The sequence below is a fragment of the Artemia sp. Qi Xiang Cuo genome, chromosome 5 (genome assembly GCF_049724085.1).
Source record: "Artemia sp. Qi Xiang Cuo chromosome 5, ASM4972408v1, whole genome shotgun sequence".
NCBI lineage: Eukaryota > Metazoa > Arthropoda > Branchiopoda > Anostraca > Artemiidae > Artemia > Artemia sp. Qi Xiang Cuo.
Genome location: NC_142798.1, coordinates 39198669 through 39213119, shown reverse-complemented (window position 1 = coordinate 39213119; position 14451 = coordinate 39198669). Strand labels below are relative to the sequence as shown.

The 14451-nt window shown below is 36.0% G+C and overlaps 2 protein-coding genes across 5 annotated transcripts in view; one reads left to right on the top strand and one right to left on the bottom strand.

Annotated features, from left to right (window-relative positions):
* Rbcn-3B (WD repeat-containing protein Rbcn-3B) overlaps positions 1-14451 on the top strand; it is a 289137-nt gene that overhangs the window by 179428 nt on the left and 95258 nt on the right. The window lies entirely within an intron of this gene.
* LOC148952124 (uncharacterized) overlaps positions 1-14451 on the bottom strand; it is a 63535-nt gene that overhangs the window by 48538 nt on the left and 546 nt on the right. The window contains exons 2-3 of the mRNA XM_089088626.1: positions 11154-12023; positions 3010-3361 (exon numbers count right to left, since the gene is read on the bottom strand). Coding sequence (XP_088944752.1) covers positions 3010-3361; positions 11154-12023 — 1222 coding nt within the window. The remainder of the gene's footprint in view (positions 1-3009; positions 3362-11153; positions 12024-14451) is intronic.

The window sequence follows — 14451 nt, the reverse complement described above, 5'->3', positions numbered from 1 at the left end:
TTTTGGCTAATGAGAGTCGTACAATTTTACCAGCACCAATCTTTTACTTTATCAAGAAGACCTTGAACTAGGGAATTGGTAGATGGCAGATCTACTGCAGTAATGAAAAAGTTACTGTTGTCAGCAAAAAGAATAGGGTGCACAAGAAGATGAAGACCATCAACGAGATCATTAATGTAAATTAAAAACAAAAGTGGTCCAAGGACAGAGCCCTGTGAGACACCCTTCAATATAGGTAAAGTAGTGGAAGAATTACCATTAACCGAAACATACTGTGATCTTCCTGACAAATAAGACCTTAACCATTCTAGTGGGACTCAATGTACTCCAAATAAAGAAAGTTTAGACAAAAGAACAGAGTGGTCAACCATATCAAAGGCCTTTGAAAAGTCAAGAAATAGACCCAAAACACACAAGCCCTTGTCCAGATTAACACGCACAAACTCTGTTGCACCTGAGAGTGCATACGAGGTAGAGAAAGTGGGACGAAAACCATACTGATAGAATACTGAGAGAATTTCCTGCAGTCGTGTTAGTACTAAAAACAAATGAAGAGAGTCTACAATACACTACTCTTTCAACAACCTTAGAGATGACAGGAAGAAGAGAAATGGGTCTATAATTTGAAATTAGAGATGAATCACCTTCTTTATGCAGAGGTAAAACATTAGCAACTTTAAATAAATGAGAGAAAACACCAGAAGAAAAAGAGAGGTTAGTTATGTGTGAGATGGGGTTAGAAACAAACTGACCAATTTTTTTAAGAACATTATTGCTCAAACCAAAACCATCAACTGAACGGCTACTTGGAAGCTGGGAAATAATACTATAAATCTCAGTATCACTGCCTAGAGCAAGAAAAAATGACTTTTCTGCTCTGGGAAAACTACTTACCCTACTCTTGGGTTGAATGGGAACTGAAGGAAGACTGGTGAAATACGAATTGAAGGCATTTCCTGAAGAATTTTTATCCACAATAGATCCATCAGTATTCCTGTAATGACATGGGGGGGACTGTTTGAGTTTCTTGCGAGAAATAGCTTCATTAACTACATTCCAAACCTTTCACAAGTTCCCCTTACACTCATCAATTCGACGCGAAAAATAGAGCTTTTTGGCTGCACGTACTGAAGTCGTAAGTACATTTTTATAATGTTTATACTTCAAAAGATCATCCTTTGTTTTACTTTAACATGTAACTTTGAACAGAGACGCCTTCATATGTGTAGCATTAATCCGACCTATGGACATCCATGGGCATTTGGGTATAGAATGCCCTTGCCTCTTCCTAAGAGGAAAATGATTATCCAACAGAGCTCCCATACGACACACAAATAATCTTGTTGCACATTCAACATCATTAGCTTCAAGAACACTAGACCAATCATTACTCTGAAGACTAAGAGTTAAATTAGAAATTTCTTTATCTGTAAAAGTTCTAAAAGAAGATTCACCTTGCTTATTCACAGCAATCTCAGTTTTAGGTACAAAAAGTGATAGATAAATAGGGAAGTGATCAGACAGATCAGTGAAAACAAGACCAGAAGTAAAATTCAAATTTGGAGAATGAGAAATGAAAATATTATCTATCAAAGTGGCAGAATTTCTTGTAGGATCAACACGAGAAGGAAAAAAAATTGAAGGAAGTAGCCGAAAAGAAGAAAGCACATCAAAGAGATGGTCACATTCATCACTTAATCCAACATTTAACATATTACAATTAAAATCTCCCAAAACACAAATACGTTTTTTAGAGAAATTTCCCGCACCTGAAAGCTGATCAAGCAAATCATAGAACAGATGTGTTGGGAAAGGAGGGGGCTTTTAAAATAAGCAAACAGTGTCACATGCTAAATGGTTTTTCAGATCAATGAAAAGAGATTAAATTGTCCTACTATTAAATACTACTGAAGTAAACAAGTATTCAGGGTAATACTGTCTACTAAATTTAATATCAGATTTTATAAATAAAGCAATGCCCCCTGAACACTTTGTTACCATTCTAGGGACGTGAATAGCAGTATAACCATGCGTATCATAGGCTGTTAAATTTTCACTATCAGAAAACCATGTTTCTGTTAAACCAATTACATCAAAAGGGCAAGAATTATCAGACCACAAATATGATTTCAGACTATCCCACTTAGCTCGTATCCCACGTACATTCAAGCAAAATACATTAAAGCAACTATTTAATGAGAGAGAAGGCATGATTTTATCACAAAATTCAATAGTAGTATGATAATTGCAACTAGAATTAACCATAGATTCAAGAAGAGGGTCAAGTGTGTGGGCCTCTTGTTTGCCAGCGCTACTTGGTTGCTCAAAGATAACTGATTTAAGAATAGAAGAATTCAAAAGAAAAGAAAAATCAGCCAGATTTACCACACATAACAAACGCACACAATATCTTCACAAATGAACAAGATATCAAACAAACAGGCTGAAATAGCAGAGGGTAAATTGAAACTAAAAAGGTGAAACTTGTAGTCAAAATAGAAAAGAAAGAGAAGAAAAAAAAGCCTACAAGACAAAGAACAATAACAAGCTACAAAGCAAAAAAAAATTAAAAAATAACAAACAATTACAAGGACAAATGCAAAAACAAAATAAAGAAAAAGGCAAAACAATAAATAAGCAACCAGAGTAAAGAGTTATCAATGGTTTATGTAATTAATTTAAAAAAATAATTTAAAACAACATAAATGCAAGCATAAGTAAAACCATTATATCATAAAGGGTTAAAAAAAACCAAAAAAAAACAACAGAGCTAAAAGGGGGAAAATAGTTTATTTCAGTCCAGGGAGGCGCTTGGATGGGCTGTAGTTGACTGACGGAGAGCATCAACTTGAGATGTCTCTTTAACAGTAATCACTTGAACATCAAAAACCTGGGTAAGTATTTCTCCTCCACTAGACCATTTAGAGCTCTTCCCAAGCTTTGATTTAGCTTAATTAAGTAGCTGAAGTCTAGGCTTTGTAAGTGACTCAGAAATAAAGACACCACTACCTAGTAAACTTTTCTTTTCTCTAAGAATAAACTGTTGCATTCTTGGACTACAAAATTCAACAACAAGTTGGCGAGATTTCAAACCTGAGCCTTGTTTTCCAATCCTTCTAACAGAAACTATGGCATTCTTAGTCAAAGGAATACCAGGAAATCTAGTACTGCAAAATGCTAGAAATTTGCTTTCAGAAGCTTCTGGATGAGGGTCTTCTTTGAAACCGAATAGGATCAGCTGATTTGAAATTTTCATTTCGTTAAACTGATCTTTCGGACGATCCACATTGAGTTGAATTGGCTTCAGAGATTTTTGCAGCTCTGACAAACCTGAGTCAAGCAAATGAAGAGATGATTTAAGCTTTGACATCCTCAAATCATATTGTTTTAGTGATTTTTCCACAAGCACATCAAAATCTATTTTTAGACTATTATATACCTCTTGTTTAATAATTTCCATGTTGTTAGCATCAAAATCAGCAGGCAGATGACTAGAGGCAAGTTTTTTTAACAGATGCCTCAACCAAAGAACCAACCTCATTAGACAGTGCCTCACTGACAACTTCTGCCATAGTAGATTTAAGGTTTTGGTCATTAAGTGAATCTGCAATTAGCTTCTTCTTGTTCTTAAGGGTGTTAATGTGTGAGGTAAACATCGTAATCCTCTCATTAATAGCTTCAGATCTACTCTACGGGATGGAGCAGTCTGACCTCATCTCTCTGTGACTAGGTGGTCTATAGCTCTTTTTTGAGTTGTCACCTATTATGAAGGCTAATATGAAATCCAAACTAGGCTAATCAAGCTACAAGCCAACAGCAAAAGGCAAGGGATCTTCCGGCTGGCACAAGCAATTATAAATTATAAAAAAGGTTCTAATAACAGCGAAGCAGAGGTGTAGGCACCAGGCAGAAAAATAAAAAGACTGTACCTGGGGGGTCCCCAATTGCACCCCTGGGGTTGGGGCTGCTAGGCTTGCCTGCCTTTTCCACTGGGCTGGTAGGCAGGCTAAACCAGTTCTTCAGAAAAATTCAATTGGTTTTTTAGTTTTAAATTTTTTTTTTTTTTTTTTTATCTTGTTCTTCTTCGATACGAAGTGTCACGTTCTAAAGGAAAAAAAAAAAAAAAATAATACATTGTATAAACATCGTTCTTATATGCCCTCAGGGTATAACTTAAAACCCTTGCCCTGAGGGTTGTGGGGGAGTCTCCTTCTCAAAAATATATTTTCTATCTGGAAATCAACTACGCTGAACAAAATGGCTATCTCAAAATTTTGATTGTATGTTTTTCGGGAAATGATAGGTGTGGGGGGGGGCTAGTTGCCCTCCAATCACTTTTGACTATTAAAAAAGGCACTAGCCATTTCAATTTCCAATCGAATGTGCTCTTTTCGAAGTTTCTGCGACAACTCCTTCGATACGAAGTGCCCTGGTATGAAAAAAAAAAATAATACATTGTGCCAACATCGTTCTTTACTTAGGCAGCGCTGTTGCGCTGCCTATGATATCCGTCTTACGCTTCGGCATTCCTCAACAGAACTTAATGCTGGGAGTTTCTATCTTAGTTTTTGTAAGTAGGCTATTGCTTTCTGTATTTTTTGTTACTTCTTTCTTTTTTTTTCCTTTTTAAATACTTTTACTTTAATTGACATACTTTCTCTATTGCCTTTAGAAAATTGTTTGGCTCTTATGTTCATTAAATAAAGAATATAAAACAAGTTTTTTCAACTGAAAGTAAAGAGAAAAATTAAAACTTAAAACGAAAAGAAATTATTACATATATGAGGGCGGTTGCCCCCCTCCTCAACACCTCGCTCTTCAAGCTACAGGTTTTTTAAAGAATTGGGACAAAATTTAAACTTTAGCACAAAGAGTGAGATGTTGAAAAGGGGGCAACCCCCCCTCATTGGCTTAATAATTTCTGTTTTGTTTTAAGTTTTAATATTGCTCCTTACTTTCAGTTGAAAAAACTTGTCTTTTATTTCTGATCGTTCTTTAAATAACGCCAGGATACCTCGCTTCACCTCCGCGGAAAAATACCCCTCCCCATAGAAATATCCTCTGGACAATTCAATCCTGGCGAAGATTTACCCGGGACAATTACCCGTAACATATCCACGCGTAAAATTAAATCGAACTTAAAATGAACAGAAGTTATTACGTATATGAGGGGGTTCACCCCATAGTCAATACCTCGCTCTTTACGCTAAAGTTTTGTTTAGTACTTTCAAAAGAGCGTAATTAAACGGCCTTTCTGATTCAGGGATTTGTGATTCAAACCAAAGTCGAACTTTAGCGTAAAGGGCGAGGTATTGACTAGGGGGCGAATCCCCTAATATAGGTAATAATTTATGTTCGTTTTAAGTTTTAATTTTGCTCCTTGTGTTCAGTTGGAAAAACTTGTTTTTTATAATTTAATCAGCATAAAGATCCGATTCTTTCGATATATCTGGTTGTATCAAAATTCCATTGTATAGAGTTCTAATTACTATTGAATCAAATTATTCCTTACTTATAGTTTATCACGAACTGCTTGATTACTAACGAACGTTAATGTCGCTTATACTTTTAATTTAGGTTATTTTACTGGGTTTTTAATCATATATTCGACTTTAAAGAAAGATTATTTGTCTAACTGTCCAGTATGCAGAATACTCGAAGAGAGTACACATGGTATGTAGACTCGCTATGCTTACCCCCCCCCCCGAATGTGCAAATCTATAGCGCAAATTTATTTCTAAAGTAACGAAGAAACTAACGAAAAACCGGTGTGTTCTCAAATTTTACATAGCGTAAACTTGAGTGTGTGGCGCATAATACACTAGTACCAAAATTCCTTCCCTCTACGCAAAAAAAACTCAAATAAAATTCACAAATTTGGAAAGCCTTATTTTCCAGGGGGGGGGGTATTTTTCGGGGGTATATTTTCCGGAGGGGTAAACGCCTAGAACCTTTCTCCTAATAGCTAGTATGCAAGTATACCAACTTTGTAAACGCTTGTATTGCTGTATAAATGCTCTGGATAATTGTCAGTTTCTGTAGCTATTATATATGTTTAGGGACTTGTGGGCTATCTCAAACTGTCTGGTTATCTTCGTTTTTCTTTTTAAGGGATCTTCTCTCTTTACCGGGCCAAATTGTTTTTTTTTTTTTTTTTTTTCGGAACAAATTGGTTCGTATCGGCACTTTTCTACGGTGTGGTGTCTTGTTGCTTAAAAAACTACTAAAACTCATGTTCGAGGAACACCTTTCCAGGTTATCTGCAACCGCTATATCGATATAAATCCCCGTTGACAGAAAAAACTAACATTTGTGACTATTTTCCTTGAGGTAATTACAAAAAGTCTTGTCTTACAATTTAGGACTGTTAAAGATTTCTACTGCAGGGCTATTGAACATGTTAAATTTGAAGGAGCAATTTTCATCGAAATGGAATTAGGGGTGTTTGCCTTCTTTCTGTAGAATTGTTGAAATTTGCTTATGCCCATAATTTGTGATAGGGAACTTGTGATTATCGGACATGTTAAATTTAGGGTCTGTCTTACTTCCCCTGGGAAATATTCACTAAATATGAAATTGAACAGCCAAAAGGAATTTAAGACAAATAAAAAGAACGAAGAAAAGTGTATAATTGTACTTTATGAAGGAGGAGTGGTGAGTCATTGTGTTGGTGGGGGAGGATGCCTTTGAAATCGGTTTTTCCTCTATCCAAGGGGGCTTAAAATAGTGCCGAATTTTTCCGATTGGCCTGAAATTTATATGAAACTTTGGGCTGAGAGGACCCCAATGCCGAAGGAAGATAAAAAAGAAGCGTTGGTTCCCCTCAAACGGAGACCAAAAAAAGGGTCAGAAAAGTGTCAAAAACTTATTTCCCGCCCACATCAAATGAAAGGGACCATTTCAGAAAATTGGGAGGTGGATTATTCTATTGAAAATTGAAAGTGCTTGCGTCCTTTTTAAAGGCGTTCCTGTTGGTTCCTTCTCTGCTATCCGGCTCTCCCTGACCCGTATAATATCGAATCAAATTTTGAGATATCAATTTTACTTTTGGGTGGAATTATCTGGGAAGGGGGTAATAGGCCTAGCATTGTTAAATTTCATACAGCAATTTTCATCTAAACTTACTTTAGATGAAAGCTTTAAGGGAAAGCTTTAAAATTAGTTAATTTTACTTATTTTGAAACCGTACTAAGAACAGATCTTGTTTTATATTAATTAAAAAAAACCTTTTTCCACAAAATAAGTTTTTCAAAGAAAAGTAAAGAACCGCATTAAACCAAAAATGAGCAAAAAATAAAATCAAATAATCTACCAAGCGTGAAACTACCACAAATCAGCATCGATAAATAAATGAAACCCAAAACGAACAGAAATTACAATAAATAACCGAGTCAAACTCAAAACCAGCAAAAATTAACATGAGTAGGGCTCAAAGCCCCTATGCCTTTCCAAGGCCAGAGCATAATTTGTACTATACTGAAAAAATATAAATGTTTTTACATTCATAACTTTAATAAATCAAATAATATTAACATTTTGATTACCAAATATTGGTATCTGTACATTACATTTCACAAACTGCCAATTCAAATTCATTTATATTTTTTTCAGTAAAGTGCAAATTATGTTCTGGCTCTAGGAAAGCATTGGGGTTGTGAGCCCTACTCATGGTAATTTCTGCTTGTTTTGATTTTCACTCAGTTACTTATTGTAATTTATGTTCGTTTTTGGTTTCATTTACTTATCGATAGTGATTTGTGGTAGTTGGATGTATTTGGTAAAATGGTGGGCGTGAGAGGGGGGTTAGTTGCTCTTTAATCACTTTCGACTATTAAAAATGCCTTTACCCGTTTCAATTTCAAATCGAATGAGCCCTTTTTGAAGTTTCTACGGCAGCTCTCCATAAAAACCTCATATGCCCCTGGGCGTAACTTACAACCCTTGCCCTGAGGGCTGTGGGGGGTTGTCATCCACAAAGACATAATTTACAGAACTTTCAATTACGTAGAAAAAAATGGCTATCTCAAAATTTTTATTGAATGTGCTTGGGGAAAAGGTGGGCGAGAGGGGGGGATTAGTTACCCTCCAATTACCTTCGACTATTAAAAAGGGCACTGGCCATTTCAGTTTCCAATCAAATAAGCCCTTTTTGAAGTTTCTACGACAACACTTTCTATAAAAAAAAAACCTTATATGCCCCCAGGACATAACTTAAAACCCTTGCCCTGAAGGCTGTGGGGGGTTGTCATCCTTAAAGACATAATTTCCAAAATTTCAACTACGTTGAACAAAATGCCTATCTACAGATTTTGATTGGATGTGTTTGGGGAAAATGTGGGCGTAAGAGGGGGGTTAGTTGTCCTCCAATTACTTTCGACTATTAAAAAGGGCACTAGCCCTTTGAATTTCCATTCGAATGCACCCTTTTTCAAGTTTCTAAGACAAAGCTTTCAATAAAAACCTTATATTCCCCCAGGGTATAACTTGTAACCCTTGCCCTGAGGGCTCTGAAGGGGAAGGGTTGTCATCCTCAAAGACCTAATTTCAAGAACTTACAACTACGTTGAACAAAATGGCTGTCTCAAAATTTTGATTGGATGTGTTTGGATAAATGGTGGGCGTGAGAGGGGATTTAGTTACCCTCCAACCACTTTCGACTATTAAAAATTAGACTATCCCTTTGCATTTCCAATCGAATAAGCCCTTTTTTCAAGTTTCTAGGACAAAGATTTCAATGAAAACCTTATATGCCCCCCAGGGCATAACTTATAACCCTTACCCTGAAGACTGTGGGGGGAGTGTCCTGCTCAAAGATATAGTTTCCAGAATTTTCAACTACATTGAACAAAAGAGCTATCTCAAAATTTTGTTTGGATATGTTTGGGGAAATGGTGGGCGTGGAAGGGGTGTTAGTTGCTTTCCAATCACTTTCGACTACTAAATGGGGCACTAGCCATTTCAATTTCCAATCAATTAAACCCTTTGTGAAGTTTCTACCACAGAGCTTTCAATAAGAACCTTTATCGCCCCAAGGGCATAACTTACAACCCTTGCCCTGAGGAATGTGGGGGGGTTGTCATCCTCAAAGACCTAATTTCCAGAACTTTCAACTACCTTGAATAAAATGGCTAATGGGAAAAGGTGGGCGTGATTGGAGGGTTAGCTGCCCTCCAATCACTTTTGACTTTAAAAAAGGGCACAAGCCACTCCAATTTCCAGTTGAATGAGCCCTTTTCGAAGTTTCTACGACAACTTTTTCGATACCCTGGTCTAAAGGAAAAAAATTATAAATAATATTTTGTGCCAACACCGTTCTTATATGCCCCCAGGGCATTACTTAAAACCCTTGCCCTGAGGGCTGTGGGGGACTGTCCTCCTCAAAAACATAATTTCTATCTGGAAATGAACTACGCTGAACAAAATGGCTATCTCAAAATTTTGATTGGATGTGTTTGGGGAAATGGTTGGCGTGGAAGGGGTGTTAGTTGCCTTCCAATCACTTTCGACTATTAAAAACGGTACTAGCTGTATTTCTAATCGAATGAGCCCTTTTCGAAGTTTCTAAGACAACTCCTTCGATACGAAGTGCCCTGATATGAAAAAAATAATAATAATACATTGTGCCAACTTCGTTCTTTACTTAGGCAGCGCAGCTCCTAACTCCCAAAATTTAGATGGTTTTTCCTATGACCTGTTGCATATTTTAAATCAAATGAGGAAATTAAATCGATTTTCTTGAAGATTCTTTTATTTACTTCTTTATTGTACTCCTCCGTTTTTTACAATATCGCTTCACAGATTTGTAAGCGTTGAAGGGTCCAACAAAAGCAAGATGCGAAACAAAAATCAATCAGCTTCCAAATACTTTTCTAAATCAGATTTTTCTCTTGTATATTTTAAAAATGGTGTATGCCATTGAAGGTACTATTTGAAGTATTGGAACTCTTCCTGAAGTGAAATATGTGACCCAAAGGCAAAAATCTTTTTACTACAAGATATACAACTTTTTAATTTAACTATCTTATCCTGATTTCAATTTGGACTTCGTCCAAGTCAATTACAGTGGCGGATCCAGGGGGAGGGCGAGGGGGCTCCCCCCTCCTAACGTAGTCCAAAGTAGCGTAATTTACTTAATTATTTAACGCAAGTTTGCGTTAGATAAACTTGCTCCTAACGCAAGTTTATCGGATCAGCTTATTTTGCGCCCCCCCCCCCTAAAAAAATCCTGGATCCACCCCTGAGTCAATATAACTATATTTTAGATTCCCAAAGCTTTGAGAGAAGTACGTTGTACTTGAATGTTGCAAGTCATAAGAATCAACTGCAATGGCAAAAATTATAGTTGCCTACATGAATAGCACAAGATACATAGTTTCATAATTTATTTGAAAAAAAAAAAAATTGTTCTGTTCCTAGTTTTAACAATTTCAGAATAAATGAGTTGCTAACTTGAAAATATACCGCGTTGTTCAATTTACTCTCTATGGTACGGTGTGACCTGGGTTCAAAACTGTCTCAGTGAGTGCTGCTGGTAAAGCATATACAGCTGGAGAATCATAATTAGCTAGTGTAGTATTTCTATAAGCTACCGAGCTATGATAAAGTGATGGTGGTGCATGTTGGCGGTGGGATTTAAATACTGAACTGACAAGGATATGAAGACAGAACGTTTTTGATGGCTCGGAGTATATTTACCTTCCAAGATGATGTTATGTGCCTTAGAAACTTCAACTACTGTAAATTCACATTGTAGTGTAATACCTTCGAAAAAAGAAGAAGTAAAACGAGTCTTTTTATTTTCTTCTTTTTTTTTAATTCAATCAATTGCAATGCTTAGTACCATTTTTAGGAAAAACTAAAATATTTCAGTTGATATACTTCTGACATATCTTTTATACCAAAAGGTATATAGTCGACCATTTATCTAAAAAGTTAATTTTTTTATTATTAGGCAATTAACCAAACAGCATTTCAAGACGGGTTTTCTTTTTGTACTTGATTGTCTTTTCGAATGAATAGTCAAAGGCATAAGGTAATTTTGCAATTATTTATTTAGAAACAACAAAGTATAAAACAATCAGTTCTTTTGGCAGTTTCAATAATTTAGGAATAAATTAGGTGGAGGCTCTTGCAATATTAATAGTTCAGTCTACCCTGTAGGATACAGCATGACCTGGATTCAAAACGGTTTTTGTTAGCGTTGCTTCTCTGACTGGTTGCGCTGGAAGAGCCGGTGCAGCATATGCAACTGGAGCAGTATAAGTAGTTGGTGCAGCATAAGCAACTGGTGCGGTGTAAGCAGTAGGTGCTACGTAGGCAACTGGAGAAGTGTAAGGAACTTGTGCTGTATAAGCTAATGGACTACGATATACTGTTGGTGCAGCGTATGCGTACCTGTAGGAGAATGGATTTATATATTGGACTGGTGAGGTGAGGACAACTGAGCGTTTTCGACGGTTTGAAGTCTGTTCTTCTTCTGTTTCTACGATACGTGCCTTAGCAGCTTCGACAGCAGCGAAATGTTCAGCCTTAGCAGCTTTGACTTCTGGTGTATCTTCAACAGGGACTGGTTCTGCAGATACTTCAAACTCTGGGGCTGTTGGGGCAACTGGAAGATCGTTTGAAGCAACACGGAACCCATTGGAATCAGCGACGTAGTTGACACGAACCTCTTTCCCATCTGGGTTTATGTATGCATAACTTCCAACGACGTTACCAAATGCATCTCTTGTTGCTGCGTGGGATTGACCCGGATGAGCATACCCGTAGCTAGCTTGCCCAAGTTCATCTTGAGAATGATACTGGCTTGCAGTATATGCTGGGGCTAAAGGCACGGTGAAAGGTGCTGCTACAGATTTCACCTCTGCTGACTTAACAACTGTTGTCGCTGGTGCACTGTATGGGTAGGCAGCATATGGATATACGGCATACCTAAGGTACGGGTAAGACAATGGTTGGAAACTAGGGTAGCCATATATGAAAGGCTTAGCTGTTGTTACTGCCAATACAGCCAATAAAATTGCCTGAAAGAAACAAAAATTCAGGGATTTTTTTGGAAGAAAGTATTTATCTTAAAGAAAAGATAAGAATTTATATATATGTATATACATATATATATATATATATATATATATATATATATATATATATATATATATATATATATATATATATATATATATATATATATATATATATATATATATATATATATATATATATATATATATATATATATGTATATACATATATATATATATGTGTGTGTGTGTGTGTGTATAATAGACTCGTTTACGTATGTATTTTATGTCGTTGGGGCTTGACATGGAAAAAAAGTGCCACAAATTGGCGAGTTAAATAGAAAATATTAAGAAATCACGGGGGAAAGGATGGGGAAAAGGCCTAGAAATCTTGAGGTCTCATGGGGGAGACATGGTTCTAAGGCCTAACTTTTTTTCAATATTCTTAGTTTTTCGTCGAAAGAAATATCGTAAGAAGGCAGGCATGATAATAAAGCTATAAAAAAGCTTAGTTGCTAGAATTCATCCTGGAAGAATTAAATGAGTTGGTCAGCAAACTTTTATATCATTATTATTACTATATGCTTTTAAGAGAAAGGAATTTAACCTTTTGCATGCCTTTTAATGCTGTCCTAACTTGTTACCTGTCCTTATCTTTACTTAAACAGCGCTATTGCGTTGCCTATGATAATTTCTACCAAAATGGGGGGAGACAGTCAACAACTCTGCGAATTGAATTACTGTAAATATTAATGAAGGTACCATAATATTTTATAGATTTTAAAAATACAACTTCTAGACTTGGTTTCTTAACTTCTTTTTTTAATATCTGGTGTGAACAAGAAAGATGGAACCACTTGCAGTACCCTTTAAATATTTATCAGAGTCATTGGTTTCCCCTGTTAATCACATTGAAGAACTATTCATTAAGTATTGGAAACATATGAAGTTGCCCACTTATACTTATCTCATTGAGGGTTAAAGTGTCCTTCCGTCTAGCAACTCTATAAAGTTTAGGTTTTATTTCATCAAATAAACAAAAAATCAAGCCTATGTAATTAGAAAACACTACGCTAGGGAAAAAAAAATTAAGTTTTGCTAACGCGTAGCGATTAAATACATAACTCATCCTAAATCAACCTAAATTAATAAATCAATTCCACAAACAAATAATAAGGAAAAAAACTAAGCCAATTCCCTTCACTCACACACTTCCAGAGCAATAACCGTCATCAAATACAACTCCCAGCCTCCCCCAGCCCAACCACCCACTCCTCTTCTAGCACTTCCACCCACTCCTACCCCTGCCCATCAACCCACTCATCCCCACAGCTCTATAACGTACTATTCTTATTCTTTTACTAATCTTTAATTATAGACGCGAATCTTTGATACTTAATGTGTGAGAAGAGTTATATCTGGTAATTATTTGAAGCTAGTTTAATTGCATTATGTTCCACTGTGAGTTATGTATCGTCGTCCCCAAGAGGAAAATGTTCGTTTAATATTTTCGTAATTTAAAAGAGGACATAAGATATTGTTTTTAAGCTTTCCTTGGCAACATTTTCTGTTCCTGGGTTTAAATTTTTGAATTTGTTAAGTAGAAACTCACACAAACATACATTTCTTAAAAAGTCAAAGCAAATTGGAAAATCAATTTTAATTAAGAAGACCCCTATGTGCTATTATGCAGCTCATGGGAGTAGCTCGTTCCAAATTAAAGGAAAAGGACGTGGGTCAAAACTAGCAAAAAAAGCTAAAAATATAAGGTACCAAACAGCTAAGTTGTTTTAGCTTTTCTTTGAAGGTATATTTGTTTTTAGGAGTCAACTGTTCATTAATTATTTAATTTTTACGAATGAAGAGCATTGCCGGTACTTGTATGAAATACCCCCTACCTAATATTCTTCATCTAAGTTGAACCTAGATATAACCGGTTTTTTTTTGTCGATGTGTTTTGTTTTTTTTTACGAACAAATGTGAGCAATATATTTGCACATTAGGGGGGGGGGGTAAAGTTCCTTTGTAGTTTCCATAATTTGGGTAATAAAGTATTATATTTTCATCATATATTTTTATATTTCATTAGCATTGTGCGTCAGAGAAACAGACCCGCTATACTTTACCCCCACCCCCTTCTACCCTAATGTGCAAATATTTAGCAAATTTGTTTCTAAAGTATTATATTTTAATCTTACTTAGGTATATTTCATTAGGACTGAGCGTCAGAGAAACATATATGGAGAATATTAGGTATGGGGTATTTCATACAAGTTTCATACAAGCCGATTTGTTTTCACTATTAAACGTGGCAACACTGGCAAAAATGTGATACTGCCATAAAAGCTTCATAATTTTGGACCAACTACAAGGAAAATTTATAGAAAATTGCGGTTTAATTTTTCACCTGCCCGTTGCCCCAGCTAATCGC